Source organism: Nilaparvata lugens, chromosome 1 (genome assembly GCF_014356525.2).
Source record: "Nilaparvata lugens isolate BPH chromosome 1, ASM1435652v1, whole genome shotgun sequence".
In the NCBI taxonomy this organism is placed as follows: domain Eukaryota; kingdom Metazoa; phylum Arthropoda; class Insecta; order Hemiptera; family Delphacidae; genus Nilaparvata; species Nilaparvata lugens.
The window spans coordinates 54,229,799-54,246,659 of record NC_052504.1 but is presented as its reverse complement, the minus strand read 5'-3'; the positions used below and the strand labels follow the sequence as shown (position 1 = coordinate 54,246,659).

The window sequence follows — 16,861 nt, the reverse complement described above, 5'->3', positions numbered from 1 at the left end:
GTCCACAACGATGCCAATTATGTTTTTGACAGTGTAGAAATATAATTAATTAATGCAGAGAATCGGCATCGCTATTCTTCTATCTCCATCCACTGTCATTATAACGTGGACCTGACTATAGGTACCGCATTAGTACCTAGATAGATTGTCATGATTATAATTTTTGAGCCAAGATGAATCAATACAATAAACACAGATAATGAAAGTCTCATAACTTTGTAACTATCAGTCACGAAAATATGAATGAATAAATTTCAATTAATACCGTAATGAATCTTACCCGTGGGAAGATAAATTCACTACAAATCTCTTTTTACTGTTCGGAGTAGATTTGCAACCTGTAAGAACAATGTTCTTAGAGCAATAGGACTTCTCAAGACAACAGTAACTGAAAACTGAATTAACTTATTACAAAAATTGAATGAATAGTCAGTATTTACGTTTTTAATCAAATTGATTTCCAATTTACGCAGTATCATTATTATTAATTACCGAATCCAAGATATCACCCTGCCCTTGTCGACCTCTCATATCAAATATATGGGCTGATACAGGCCAACTACATATCTAACAACTACTGCGGCGTTTCGCTTTTGGTATGCTGACTGATCAATCTTCTGTTTCCTAAATTCATTGTTTTTTGTCATATTTCTGATTAAATTGGGATAATGTTTCAAATGAATAAAAATAGTCTTCAAGTGAACAATAAATAATACATTTAATAATTTTATTTACAGTCTTACATTAAAGTATGTACAGTCAACATGAAATCAAAATGCAATAATTCCAAATTTGTTTTACAAGCAGGTCAATATGGATAGAAATGATGAGTACAGTGGAATAAGTGGATGATTATACCAACACTTGATCGACAGCACATTGGTTGAATAATTAATTATTAATATATACAAGTTACACGTGGACTTCCAATTTCAATTTAACCACATTCATTAGTAATTCATTGAACGTAGTAATTACTTTCTACACACTTTATTACATCACAAAAACATATTAACCAACTTATAAGTCTTAATTTCCAATAATTTAAAATCTAAAAGTTACCCTAGTTTATTAATTCAGCAACTAATTTTTATAACTAAATTAAAAATTATCTATAATCAACAGAACACTAATCAAGTCTCAATTCAATAATAACAAACAATTTTTCAATCAGGGATCTAGATATAATCAATCAAGATATTTAAATCACAACTAAGATACATTATATCAATAGTATTTTCTTATAATTAACAATTTATGAAATATTATACTTTCGTATCCTAATAGTTATAATTAAATTCATCATGAAACATGTTACCTAATTTTTAAATACTGATAGCATAAATCATAATCTCATGCTCAAAATAGAGCACCTGGTATTTAGCAGGAGGGCAAACCGTTATCACAATCCTGAGTCATCAGTTGGAATCAATTATTAAGTAAAAGGTGTGTTTAATTTTATTATAGAGCAGTGATTAATGATAAGATGATAAGGAAATACATAGAGGAATGTATAAAGACAAGTCTAGTTTATCTGGAACGAGTAGCTGAAATGTAGATACTGATCATGACAACGAGGCAGAAAGAGATGGCGATAGCTGTCAGAAGGAATCTGTGCTGGAGAGATCGGTTGATCATCGCATTGATGATTCTGTTGCTCCTTCCCAGTTCTGCATTTGTTTCTCGTAACTAAAAAAAGAAAGAAAATGATCGTATCATTAACCACTCGAACAGGCTCATAGTATCATAGTATGTAAGCAATGAGAGAAAAGTTTCAATATAATTTTTGACAGTCAGATATAGAAACACCTACTATTAAACCAGTTTTGATTTTTTCTAATGAGATTACTCATTGGTTGAGGTTATTGGAAGTAAGCTAGTACAATTAATCAGGATGGGTTGAATGAGATATGGGAAACTGATGATCATCAATCATCCAAGTGATTACAATATACAAGGTGGTGCATATGGATTGCGTGATTTTAAAATAGTTATCAATCTGTAAATTTTGAAGGTATTGGATTAAAATGAAGTGATAGCGTGTAGTTACAATGGAGGTTTATTAACAGAAAATTAGTTGAGTTAGTTTTTAAAAATTAAATTTATTAAATGCTCTTCCTCTCAGACGAGACATTCTTGGAGTCGGACTTTGTTGGTCGGTCATTCTTGAGCATCCAGCATGTAATGCTCAAGTACATCACCAGGAATAATTTATGAATGCTACACTTACAACTTGGACAATAAGTGATTCCAAGACGGGGCAGCTTCACATACCGCTAGGATAGAAATTTATCTTAAAATTGAAATATCACTGCAAAATGACTCAAGATGAAAATCACTGCAAGATGTACTCGCTCTGTTCCCTGGTCGATTGATTTCTTATAATAGAGATTTGCATTGGCCCTCTCGCTCACTGGACCTCATGGTATGTGACGTTCTCTTATAGGACTATTTGAAATCAAGGGGCTACATGAACAAAGCCCACACCATTCAGGAGTTGAAGGCAGCAATTCACAACGGAATCACATCGATTCCTGGTGATATGGTGTGATTGAGCGGGCAATTCGCAACGTTACAAATCAATTCAAAAAATTCGTCATTTGATTGATGTGAGTTTTGAAAACGAACTTTTCTAGAACTAATTTTCTGTTAATAAACTTCCATCGTAACTACACGATTTACACTTCATTTCAATCTTATAAATTCAAAATTGTCAGGTTGACAAAAGTATTCTATAACCACTCGATCCATCTGCGCCACCCTGTACTTCTGGAGCTGAACTATTTATTACTTCTCGAACAGAAAACGATCCAGTACAACTCTAATAACATTCATTATGTTTTCCCTGGTTTTGGAATTTTGAAATGATCATTGATCATTATCTTCCTATAAATCCATCAATACAGCAACAATTTAAATCAATTTCGATAATTCAGTTTAAATGACTTTGCAAAATCATCAGACTTCAGACACTTCTATTCTTAAAGATATAAACTACGAAAGATAATAACCATATTACTTTGAATTCAATACATCATCGAATATGAGATGCACCAAACTTGATTCTTAAGAAAATGAATATAATAAACGAAACTTGAATGAACAATGCATTTGTGGAGGCACAGATATTTATAGAGGTGTGACAGGTCACATTTTATGTTCAACGAATTAGAATCTATATTATTTAAAATGGTAAAGAATAATTATAGAATATAAAGAATATGCCAAAGTAATATCATTTCAATGATGTTCTAAAATTTCAATCAACTATTTTGAAAACCTGTAATCAAGAGTGTGAATAACTACAAAACATAGAAATACAAGATTATTGATAAATTGGTTACTCAAACATCACAATTCAAAATTTAAAATTCGGCAAATGCTGAAATAAGCACGTCTGAAATTCAAAGAGATACTATTTTTGATTTGTAAAGTATCCTTCATTTATACTCACCCTGGACCTAGATTTCTGTATTGTTTCTCTCTGCGAATGCAAGTCCCTGAGAACCTGATTGCCGATATCTTCAGTCTCCAAAAGCACCTGATAGCCAGCAGTCAACTTCTTGCCTGTTCGCTCGACCGTCTCAGCGTTGTCTAGAAGCCTCTGCTTCTGCTCCTCATTCAGGCTCACACACTCGCTGTACAGTTCTATCCTCTCACTATAGCCTTCAAAATAAAAGAATCTCAAATCAGATCAATTTATTTTCCATTTGAACAAAAAAATTAAGAAATTTAAATATGAGAAGCATATCACCTAGATTTCAAATCAATCACAAGTAAGATCAGAAATAAACCAGACAATATAAAACCTCAAAACTTTAATATACTATCATTAAGTTTATTAAAATATTTTTCCTTTTAATTATTTCCCTATGGTGGCTACCCAGCAAGGAAAGCCTGTCCGATGGGAGCGAGTATCAGTTAATTTAATATTATATTCCAGAATTAATGGCGATCTATTTTTAATACAGAGTCTATGGGGATTTTCATTGAGGATTTCTTCACTTTGACAGCTGATTGCGGTAGCAATATAGCTGATATATAGCTGATAAAGTTGAAGTCAAGGTGTACCTAGATACAAAGATACCTGTATTCTAGGTACATTGGTTGAAGTGTCAAATCGGTTCTTATCTATCCAGTATGCCTTGCCATCACCATGAAAAGTTATAGCGTCCAACTACCGTAGTGAAAATGATAGAATTGTTTCATCAAAAAAGTATTTTTCTGTGCAAGCAATGTACCAAAAGGCTCGCCAATTTTACGGTCGCAATAGTCTTCCTACCGAGTGGACTAATCGCAATGTAGTAACAACTTTGCGGAAACTGGTTCAGCAAATATTTGAACAGCACCCGCAGGGGTGCCCAGCCCCCCCAAGGGCAATGGCGCAAGCCCCCCCCCAATCCAAGTGTAATGCCCCCCCCCCAAAGTATCCCAATTCCCAACCCTTTAGTTTTTTGCATTGTCAGTGTATGACAATAAAATTCACATCTTACATTCTAATCTTCCAAAGGGCATTATTTACCTTTGTTCTTGTGAGGAATTCTTTCTGTTTTCATAATATTGTAAAAATATATACCATCGTTTCTTATCTCTTTTAAAATAGAAATAAAGTATCTTTTTGAGACTAGCAGTGCACCCGTTCTTGTTCGGAAGGACTAAAAAGTACTACATTACATCAGGAATAACTACATTACAAATATTTTAATAGGATATTGAAAAATAAGTAAGGGAGGCTTTGCTTTTTAAATGTAAAGGTTACTTATAAAAAGTTGAATAATAATATCATTGATATTCTTTTATTGCAAAAGAATATTGCATAGCAATTTTGGTTAACATTCATACAAATTTGGAACGATTTTATTCATACAATATATAATGTCGGCAAGTTTAGGTATTCTAAATCCTATACTATTAAACGAAAAATTTCTGTTTTGATGTTTAGATGTTTATATGTTTGTATTTCACCGGATCTCGAAAACGGCTCTAACGATTCTCACGAAATTCAGAACATAGTATGTTTATAATATAAAAATTCGATTGCACTAGTTCTCATCCCTGGGGAAACTCGCTGAAAGACATTAAAAGAATTTATTCATCCTTGGAAAAACAGCTGATAATTTCGTCGTCTGTTGATAATGGAAGTGAGTGAGCGAGTGCATGTGTGTAGGACTCAGACAAAATTATGACTCAGCTGTTGAACTTTTGTACCTAATTCAATCAGGTACTTAGTGGCAGTTGTACAAAAGCCGGTTAAATTTTAATCCTGATTAATTCCAGTAGAACCAATCAGATAAGCTATCTTTTTGAGATGGTCTTCTGTGATTTGGTTCTCGTGAAATTAATCAGGATTAAAATTTAACATGCTTTTGAGAGAGAAATTTTTGCATTCCTCTGCGAATTAATCTCAATCCACTGTGATTGACCTTTCTATATGAACTATGAATATTTATTATAATTTCTTCTTTCTTAATAATTTTTATATGCTTTTGTAGGTACCCCAGAGCGGAGCTCGGTGCCCCGATATTTATCATAAATTGGAACGGGTTGTCCCTGATGTTGTGTTGTTGGTAGTATTTACTTTTTAACATTACAGGAGAAAATAATAACACAAGTCGAACTTGTATCTTCAAATGGTTTGGTTTTTGGAATAAAGATATCATCTGAACAAGTTCATTTTGTAAATTCTATCTATTAATACCAAATATCGGGGCACCAAGCTTTGCTCGTTATTTATTCATTGATAAACAGAACTCAATTCTTTGAAATGATTGGGGAAGGACTAACAGGCACAGCCCAAAACTGTTTCTTCCCCGAATTTTGATTTATTCACTATAAAATTTATAGTTGGAATATTTAAAATTCCAAAAAGTAGGTTATGTTTCATAGACTTGAATTCAAGTGAAATTTTCAGTCCAAATATTTGAAAACATAAAAGTTCTAATTTAGATTGTTTACATACCAAATTGAATAACAAAATAACACTCACTAATCACTTAGAACTGTAAAGTAATGATTAACTTTGAATATTATGATATATACCATCTCATGTCAACAAATCAGATTACTGTATTTTGATCAAGTCAAAATTTCTAGATTTCTCGCGAGATACGATGAGCTAATTGATTACACAGCTGATCTCCCACACAGGCACACGCATCTTCTGTTATCGACAGACGACGAAATCATCATCTGTTTTTCCAAGGATGAATTATCCTTTTCATGTCCTTCAGGGAGTTTTCTCAGGGATGAGACCTAGTGCAATCGAATTTTGATATCATAAACCTACTATATTCAGAATTTCGTGAAAATCGTTAGAGCCGTTTCCGAGATCCGTTGAACATAAATAACCATATAACCAGATAGCCAGATAACCAGATATAAAAATAGAAAAATACGAACAGATATACAGAAATTGCTCGCTTAATATAATAGGATAACAACTTACAGACCAGTCAAATGGTCGTTTTTCAGGAAACAGCCCCTGTTGAAATTTGCTCACACGCCAGAGGGCGACTTCACCCCCAAAATTTTGGACTTTTTTTAAGTTTTCCATTTAATCTCGAGAACCTTGAATTTAACGAGATAAAGCATTCTCTATATAATATTAAATATAATAAAATTTTATTTCCAATGAATTGACTGGTCGCGCAGGACTACTTTTTGGATTTTTTATCTGAAGTGTTCCACAAGATACACAACTTTGAATGTGCGAGAAATTTGTGATATTTCCCCCATTTCCACAGTCTCGCATATGCAATGTTGCGTATCTTGTGGAACACTTCAGATAAAAAGTCCAGAAAGTAGTCGAGGTTGTGATGAATTTTCTCTTCTTTCCACTCCCATGAATTATATTTCTGTTTTCAATGCCGTTAAAAAGTTACAGCCAATTGAATGATCTTTATTTTCTCACTTTTCTTGCGATTTTACTGTTATTAAAGAGTCTCTAAAATGAGTACAATACATGATAGAAACTTGCGATTGGTCTTAAATGAGAGAAAATTTCATGCTCTATAAGCTGAGTTGCCATAAATTGATCTTGCATCACTGTTTATATCGAAAAACTGTCGAGACTGTAAAAATGAGAAAAATATCGAAAATTTCTTGATTTTTTGAATCAAACGTATCTTACTTCACGATTATATTCTTACAAAAATCATTCATCTCACATGAAAGAGGAGATTCTTTTAGTTTGCGATGTTGTTTATAATTGCATTCCCATTTCAGAGACATTAATATCATCATAAAACGCCTTCGAAATTAAAATAATTATTAGATTAAAATGTACATTACAATTTAACTTATCATTGTGCTTTTAAGAAAATTAGGTTGCAACAGCAAGGAAACTCAAACACAGGACCATTAAAAATTAAAATCAAGCAAAGGAAATCAGAATAATAGTGGATGATGAAGTTATAATTTATTTTTTCAAAGATTTACCTTCAAACTCATAGGTTTAAAATTACTAAAATTCCTGCATACAACATATTATTATCAATTGTATTTTTTATGCTTTATATTGAGTTACACTTTGCAGAATATAACATTGTAAAGGTGGGAAAAAGTATTAAAATTAACTACATTAGGATATCTCTATTTAATACCTTGATTTTTTAGCAATGATTCAAAATGTTGACATAAAATATAAAAAATCATGCCCCCCCCCCCCCCAAAAATGTTGATGGCGCAAATTGCGCCATGCCCCCCCCCCTTGTGGGCACCCCTGAGCACCCGTACAACAATGGATCGACCAAGAATATTGTCACTGAACATGGGAATGGGCAGCAGAATCAGCGGCAGTCATCACGCACAAGATCTCGGCCTCTCTTACTTCAACTTGCTGATACAGCTAATGATTAAATTACTTCTTGTGGCTAAAACTATAAAATATGGATGTGGACGATATGCGATTTTAAGCAAAACGGTCCAATGTGACAGACAGTGCACAAAACAGATGACATTCTAGATTCGCGATTTTCTGACATAGTTATTTCGCGCAGAGGTGATGTCAACTGGCCACTAATATCATGTGATTGGACCCAGATAATTTTTTTTCTAATAAGTTTATGCCAAGTCAAAGGTCTATACCAATAAACCTTGGACTATCGATGCCCTAAAAGACAACATTACCCAAGCCATCAATGAAATTTAGCCTAATTTGTGCGCCACAAAATAAAAAATGGACTTCTAGGATCCCTGCCTCTACGCGAAGGCGAGGCGGCAATTTGAACGTTATCATGTTCTATGCCTGATAGCATTAATAGGCCTTCCAAACAAATTTAATAATAAATCTCATCGACAGAGATTGTTCTATTCATTTTATTTTTTTAGATAGGAAACGCTTAATGAAAAATCTGAAAAATCTTACATATAAAAGCAACCATAGCGCAATTAAGACGTCAAAAGCATAGATCATAATTTACAAAATTTGAATAAAATATGTTTGATTTACAAAAAGCAATTTTAAAATAATGAAATGAGCGAAAGTAGCTAACCAATGAAAAAATGCATCATCAGATTCTATGTTTTTGTGTGATTGTGTGACTGTCTACTTAATTGAATCTTTTTAAATATTGATTTATTGCTAGCAATCTCTAAGTAGTCATAGAGAAAATTACATACTGGGAAATTGAAGTATTTTCAATCTTAGTAGTAGTAGGTAGGCCTACATTCCGGTATTGCACTTTTTTGTATGTACCGCAGTACCGGTATTATAACTTGTAGGCTTTTAATGAAAAAATATTAAACTGAATTTAAATAACCATCTCAACTCTTCAATTATGTGATATGTAATACAATTTATAATAGAAAAAATTGCAATGATATTAATGTGAGAATATAACTAATTATATTTTTCAATAATTACAGTAATACATGAGAAAGTTTTGTAAGATTCACCTTGGATATCCATCTATTAAAAACAATTTCGCCTTGAGTAGGCCTACATCTCATGAGTAAGTCAACATGATTTTTCAAGTGCAGGAACAGGAAATAAAGCGGAATTACAGAATTAATTTTGAACAAACATTTACAGTCAGTCTTTCTTACATTTGTCAGTCTTTACAATGTCAAGTGCTTCAAGTGTGGAAATTTATTAATAAACTTCAAACGACCATTTACTTACCATCTTGGGAGTTAACGCTACTTTTCTTAGCGTTGGAAAATTCCTGTTCTAGTCGTTTCAGCTCTGCCTTGTAGCTTTCAATTCTAGTTTTAAGTTTTGATTGATCGGATGATTTTAATTCATGCACTTCAAGACCCATTTGCTCCATCTAAAAAAGAAAATTAAAAAAAAAATAAAAATAAACTTTTTTTCTATCATAATCTAAAATTATGAAATTTTCAACTTAAACTTAAATTTTCAACTTAATTTTCTTGGTTATGCTGCCAAGAGCAAAACAAGTAGGGAAATAAATAACATATTTATAAATTATTCCGAGTACTTCTTAACCAAGGACGCTTAGCCATCCGCCCAGCAATTCATTTGGCTAGGCAACCAAGTAACACGAAATAATCAGATTTGATAAACCATTGGAAACGTCATGATTGTTATTCAAATATTTATTATTCACGTCTATAGGCCTATGATGAAGGTGGAAACCCCTTCACAATTATGAACACAAAGCATTGGGTTACAAAGCGCACTTTGCAAAGAATGATTTTCAGAAACGTTTGTAAGTAAGACCCAAGAACACTCCTACAAAATGAAAAAAAAATTATACTATTTAAAATTACCATACAGGAGAGCAACGAAAATCAAACATCCCTCATTTAAACCCATTGAAATTTGTATTACTCTATCAAGGACTGCCACGGAGTTTGACAACTATTTCATAAATTAGCACAACATTACTCTTCAATGGCAGTCTAGATGTCAAAGTATATTCTTCATAATAATTGGTGTTCCACAAAAAAAATTATTCTCTAGAAGAAATTCTCTAAAAGATGAATAAGACTACGTTCAATTTTAATTGAATTTAATAATAGTATAGATTTAATTTATGAGTGCCTGCCAACAATACGGACACTCCTCAATCAACCAGTCCTTAGTCATTCTTTTGAACAGGCCAAGTGATTGAGCCTCCTTTAACCGGGTTGGCAACGAATTAAAAACCTTTATACTTTTATGCTCCGTACTTTGTTCATAAAATGCTGTTCGGTGCTGATTAATTCTTACAACATTTCTTGATCTGGTGAAATGATCATGAATATCAGATCCTGTTGTCCAACTGTCATGTGACTTATAAGCAAAAATAGCCAGGTTGTAAATATAAAGAGCAGGAACTGTCATGATTCTTGATGACTTGAAAATGGACCGACAAGAAAATCTATGGGGCTTCCCAAATATGATCCTAACAGTTCTCTTCTGGGCTTTGAAAACCATCAGTGCATCTCTTGAAGCACCCCAAAGCAGTATGCCATATGAGAGTAGTGACTCAAAATACCCATGGTAGGCAGCAATCACAGCATCTCTTGCCAGAACCCCAGATAATCTTGAGATAATGAAGGCTGCTGAATTGAGTTTTTTTATCAGTGATTCCACATGAACTGACCATGCCAAATTCCGGTCGACAGTCACTCCCAGGAACCCTGCCGAGGTAGAGGGCTGAACCTCCTCACCATCAATATCAAACTGAAAAGAGCCCAGCTGTGATCGCTGTATCTGGAATTCAATAAATGAGGTTTTCTTAATGTTTACCTCCAACAAGTTTGCCTTGCACCACTGAGCCACCTCACTAAGCACAGAGTCTGCAGTCAGCTGAAGTTCATCACTATTCCTAGCTGTTATTAGGAAATTTGAATCATCAGCAAAGAGAACTGATTTGGCATGATGTACATTTGCAGGGAGGTCATTAATGTAAATCAGAAACAGAAGGGGGCCCAAAATTGATCCCTGTGGGACCCCTCTCCCAACAGGACGAAGTTCAGACCTGAATTTACCATTAATGACAACACCATTATCGCCCTCTATTTCAACCATCTGGTTTCTGTTACTAAGATAAGACTCAATCATCGACAAGAAATTACCTCTAATTCCATAGTAATGAAGCTTCCTTAGGAGAATGCTGTGGTTCAGGCTGTCAAATGCCTTCTTCATATCAACGAAAAACCCCATGACCTTAACACCCTGATCCAATGATGAATAGATATCACTGATGAAACTCTCCAATGCATCTACGGTTGACATTCCAGCTCTAAAACCATATTGACACTCACTTAAAAGATTGTTATTCAGGAAGTGAGCCAGCAAGGGGTCATATATTGCTCTCTCCCATACCTTGGACAAAGAGGTCAAGTTAGCTATAGGTCGGTATTTATCCACTTCCTTCCGAGAGCCTTTTTTGAAAATTGGCTTTAGCTTAGATACCTTGAAGCAGGCGGGGAATGACCCAGAAGCACATGATCTGTTCAGAAGCTGAGTGACAGGACCACTGACACAATGGAAAAACTCATTTAGTATTTTTGAAGGAATTCCATCAGACCCACTGGACATTTTCATTTTTAGCTTCTTAGCAATAGATACAACCTCTTGCTCAGACCAAGTTGGCATCTCAGAGACAGCAGCATTACCAGGGTTAGAATTTACAAGTAAATCACAAAAAGAAGGACCGTCAAAAACCCCCAAACTGAGCCTATTATTCGATGAAACCACCCCAGCAAAGTAGTCATTGAATACTTCAGCAACTTCACAAAGTGATCCTACTGGGAGGCCATCAATCACAATTGGATACTCAGTACTCACCCTGATGGGAGTTTCCTTCCTGATTAGATTCCATACAGCCTTAGATTTGTTGTCAGCAGAAGCTATCAGTCTCTTGGAATATTCAGTCTTGAGAGAATGGATCAGCAGTCTGATGTCAGAGGATATCTTTTTGAACAACTCACGAAACAGAGTATTTTGAGGATAAGCCTTCATAAACAGCTCCAGGTCTCGCTTCCTGTTACAGAGATCCTTCAAGTAAGGATTTGACCAGGGGATCTTTGAAGTATTTCTGGGAATTCCTAACTTTCTCAAAGGAAAGGCCATTTCAAAACCCTGAACAAACATCTGGACAAAGTAATCAGTCTGAGCCTCGTGGTGAATCTCATTCAGATATATAGGTGACCAGTCACATTGACCTAAGTAGTGAGAGAATTTCAACTTGTTTTGATCAGAGAAAGATCGTTTCATTACAGCCTTGAGAGATTTCACCTGATGCAGAGGTAAAGGAACAACTATCTCCTGAGCAAAGTGATCGGACAGAGACAAGCTAATCACTCTTGACAATACAGCATCAATATATTTGACACTGATGAAACCATTATCCAACAGAGTGGAAGAGTGAGCTGTAACCCGAGTAGGCTCCCCAATCACATCCTGAAGACCATAGGCACAGAAGACTGACATCAACTCCTGCTTTGAGCTTGAGTTGCTGAGAAAGTCAACATTAAAGTCGCCAATCACAATAATTCCCTTAAATCTCTTAAAAGTTGAAGAAAGAAGCTTGTCAAGCCTGTCAACAAATGTATCCATTGAGCTGTCAGGGGATCTATAAATACAGACTATTAGAAAATCACCCTCCACAGTCACAGCCGCTGCCTCAAAGTCTGACTCGCAAACCTCTGCTAAGCTGAATTCAGAGGTCAAAAATCCACATCTTGAATATATGGCCACACCACCGCCCTTTCGTAACTCTCTGTTGAAATAGCACACAAGATTAAAATTTTCAATATTAACACTTTCACTGCCATTCAACCACGTTTCAGAGAGACATAAGAGATCAACTCTACTTAGAGATTTGTTTTCCTGCATGTTTTGAATTTGCAGAGCCAACTCTGTGTTTTTATTACGAATACTTCGAACATTATAGTGCAGGACATTTAGAGTGACTGGGCCTGACATAGAATTAGGTGAGTGACCATGGTTGCTTCCAGCCTCAGCAAGACAGTCAATCAGATTTGTGCGATCTACAAATGTTTGCAATCGCTGGTTTAATCTAAAAAATTGATTGGTCTATAAGAGATCAAAACTGGAATTTCATGAGTAGCTACCACATCCTGATCAGTACGGTCAACCACTATAGAATCAGGTGTTGCTTCAATAGAGCAATGCACACTACCATTTTCGCCAATTCTCTCATCACATTGGAAAGGACCATCATCACTAGCACGTGAGCCACTACAGAAGGTGGCATCAACTGTCACAAAGGATTGTGTCATTGTATCATGAGCACGATAGCAGCTGTCAATTAGGTCACCGCTCACTGCCAGAGAATGAGGTGTGAGAGTATCTGGTCCAACATAATTATTTCTATCAGAGACTGAATTCTCAGTTACAATTCTGAAAATTCTCTTTGCAACCATGAACTTACCTCTCCTGTTCAAATGAAGACCGTGACTAGTGTGGAGACGTCTTTCAATAGACCATAAATCTAAAATTTTTACAGAGTGCAGTCTAGACAAACACCTTATGATTCGGTTTATAGCAGCTATAGATCTATTTTCAATGGAACTCTCAAAGAGATCGTAACGGTAGGGTATGGTTGATATTATCAGATTGTTGTGTCTGTAGGTCCCAATCACCTCAACTAGTTTAGCAACAAATCTCTCCTTATCAAGATCATTAAAACCGGAGTGAATACTATTTGTGCCACTCAGAAGCACAATCCAATCATTTCGATTCAGACCTACAGTCTCATTAGGAGACAACATCCAGTTTGCAAGAGTCTCAAACTTCATCCCGGGGGCCACAGTGGAAACACAAGATATATCATACCCTCGAAGTAACCCAGTTAGAGGCTCTCTAATTCCCTTACCGTGGCTATCAGCCCAGATATGAATTTTTTGGCTCTCATAATAATTCATATCACTTACCTCTTCACTACAACATGATTTGGAAAGGCTTTTAATTTGACTTCTTGCTGAATTCATATTTTTTGTATATCTGACAATAGTTTATTGCTAGAGTTCCATACTAATTCAATTTAATTCAATTCTATCATATATAAAATTTATCTTATTATCCATTTATTCCTCTGTAAAACAAAATTTCTACTAACAAAAAAAAACAAAAATTCCTTTTTGCATGTAGATTTTGAAAATCAATTTTCAACACAACACTAGTGTTGAAAATGGATTTAAAAAATCCGAAAGCGCTCCACATGTGAGTAATACTTTTAATAACTAATATTCAAAAATTAGACAGTAGTGTCGTTGGGAATAGTTCAAAACGGATTATTACTTGCAATTCGTCATGGATAGTGAAATAGATGAACAATATTCTCATTGATCAAAATTTGTTTTTTCTATCTTATTTGTTTTCCAAAATTGATCCATTCTACCATGTATAATTAATCAGCTCATTTCAAATATTCTATAATTTCCAATTGTACATAATCATACAAATATGATTACCTTACATTAACATACTACAATGGTTATAGATTGATAGATGGAATAACTCGATAATGTTCCTTTCTGGCCCAATTTCAAATAACCGTTTCAATAATTATATATTATTATGTTTACTTTCAATAGATTTTGAGCTAATATTTGAATGAAATACATAATAGTACGGCTGGGAAATCTATAGTTAGTTTCATTATGTAGGCTACTAAGTTTCATAATTAAGTAATATCTACTATTTTTGTCGTATTTTGTTTGCTTTTCTGAGATATAAAACGAATAGAATAGCATATTCTATTCTATTTCGCAAGGAATTCTATTTATGTTGCAAGGTTAAATATATATAGATGTATGGATAAAAAATATGTTGATAATAGAATTTTCCATTCAAGTAAGTATCATAAACTGAACCATTTTGGCTCAACTCACACTTACGCGACTCAGGTCGAGAAGAGACTCGACTCTAGTCGAGAGTATGTGTTTCCAAATGGTGACACTCAGACCAGTCGATTCTAGTCTCCGCGACGTCACCATTTGGAAACACATGCTCTTAACTAGAGTCTAGTCTCTTCTTGACCTGAGTCGCCTAAGTGTGAGTGTAAATTTCAATTAAATTGATACCTATCTAACACTATTGGGCTTGTAGAATTTGTTGTATATGAATGCGGGAATAAAACTAGGCTAATCCAAATTTTATTTTCCTTTTTTTATCTCTCGTCGAATTGAACTTTTGGTGTGTGTAGACAGAGTTCTGCGGTACTCGTTTTTTCTATGAGAAAAATGACCGCAGTTAGATAGGCCTACAAACGTTCTATAGTGAGGTTTATGTTATTAGAAAAGGAGAAAGATAGGAACAGCGTTATCGATTCTCTGCTTTGCCTCTGCCTTCCATAGATGATAGCCGATACGTTATACCTGATGTAAAATAGACTGTTCATTCTTGTTTAAAATTATCAATTATATTTTATTCGTCAAGAAAATATATTTTTCAATGATTACATGATAAATATTGTCATAATTAAGATTGAATATTTTTTATTAGTTATATATTCACATGGTTGAGAACCTATCTTGCAACGTTGCGGAGCTGAGAAAAGATTGCGCTTTATAGTTGAATTTTTCAATTGAAGCACTAAATATGGGCTTAAGCACTTTATATAAATAAAGCACTAACTATCAGAACGAGAGCAAGTATTTTTATATTCAGTATCAAATTAATAATATGATATTTATATCTTGTACTAATTCAATTATCAATTTCAGTTTCAATAGGCTTATTCAGTTTCCAAGAACGCGGAACTCGTAACGCTTGACCACTCTCTGTGTGCACACACAAGTAAATATATTTTTCTATTGATAGTAACACACACATTATACAGGAGTTAACTGGAATATTGAATAGATTGTCATACAAATAACTAATCTTACAATATGCATGGATGGATTAGGTTAGATAAGTTATAAAAAGACCATTCATTACAAAGAGCCATATTCAACTTCAGATAACTTACAAGTTCTTTAGCTTCATCGAAGAGCTTATCCAATTCCGAGATAACATGACGACGCTCGCCTGAAAATATAAAAAATCATATTCAACAAAACATGTAGGCCTACAGCACATCAGCGGAGTGTGTCAAGCTTCAGAAAATTCAAGAACATCAGCAGGATTATAAAGAATTAGAACTAATATAGTTTCTGAAACATTTACTTCAAAATAAAGTAAGATTATAATTTTTAGATTATTTAAACACATTATTTTGGTCTTCATTATGTTATAGATTATGTTTAGCCTACGTGAGAAGCAAATTACCTCCAGATAAATTTGATAGTCTTCCGATTTTTGAAGTAATATCTGCTGTGATAACTGCATATTGTTGCTCATAAACATCAATTAATGCTGCCATTGTAGAATTTTGCTCAAATGTATTTATTTAGAACTTATAAACTCTTCATTTCCAAATTTATTCAACATAACCTCAAAAAACTACAGCAACACAGCTTGACAGCTGTCAAAGCCAACGCCTTCTTGATATGATAGTCTTTCAAACATAATTCTTTCAGTCACTAATTTTTTTTTTTTTCAATTTAAAGTTGAATAAGAATCAAAATTCAACCAAATAGTTATAATTGAGTTATATTTACAATTCTGGAGTGCCAAGTTTAATATTTATTCTTATTAGGTATTTAGGAGGTCCTGCTGAGCATCAATGCCGCACTGTTGGCGGGAACTGTACCGCAATCTATCCTATTTGAACCGGTAAAAATTTGTCATTGGAAATAATTATTACAGTAGCCTACTCAATCACACACTAAAAAACTCTATGTTTAATTTAAGATTATTCAGGTTAAAACTAGCAAACCCAATAAAATAAAACAAAAAGAAAACAGGGGTTTGCACGACAAATTAGTAAAAAGCTAAACAGAGTCCCCATCGTTATTACACCGCTTGCTTCATCAACTATCAAGCTCCGTACAAACA

General features: G+C 34.1%; 1 protein-coding gene across 1 annotated transcript; it reads right to left on the bottom strand.

Moving 5' to 3' along the window:
* Positions 1-699: 699 nt before the first annotated feature.
* Positions 700-16,418, bottom strand: LOC111043406 (vesicle transport through interaction with t-SNAREs homolog 1A). The gene is made up of 5 exons (XM_022328354.2): positions 16,193-16,418; positions 15,894-15,952; positions 9,122-9,269; positions 3,455-3,666; positions 700-1,689 (listed from the first exon to the last, which is right to left on the bottom strand). Exons 1-5 carry the CDS (start codon positions 16,284-16,286, stop codon positions 1,531-1,533), a joined length of 672 nt encoding a protein of 223 aa, XP_022184046.1. The 5' UTR covers positions 16,287-16,418; the 3' UTR covers positions 700-1,530.
* Between the last annotated feature and the right edge of the window lie 443 nt (positions 16,419-16,861).

What these genes read in the sequence shown, in the direction of transcription:
- LOC111043406 (XM_022328354.2), bottom strand. Translation starts at nt 16,286, where the DNA reads ATGGCAGCATTAATTGATGTTTATGAGCAACAATATGCAGTTATCACA. An exon ending in ACTATCAAATTTATCTGGAG is followed by an intron (nt 15,953 to 16,192) that starts GTAATTTGCTTC and finishes TTATATTTTCAG; the next exon opens with GCGAGCGTCGTCATGTTATC. An exon ending in TACAGAAATCTAGGTCCAGG is followed by an intron (nt 1,690 to 3,454) that starts GTGAGTATAAAT and finishes TTCTTTTTTTAG; the next exon opens with TTACGAGAAACAAATGCAGA.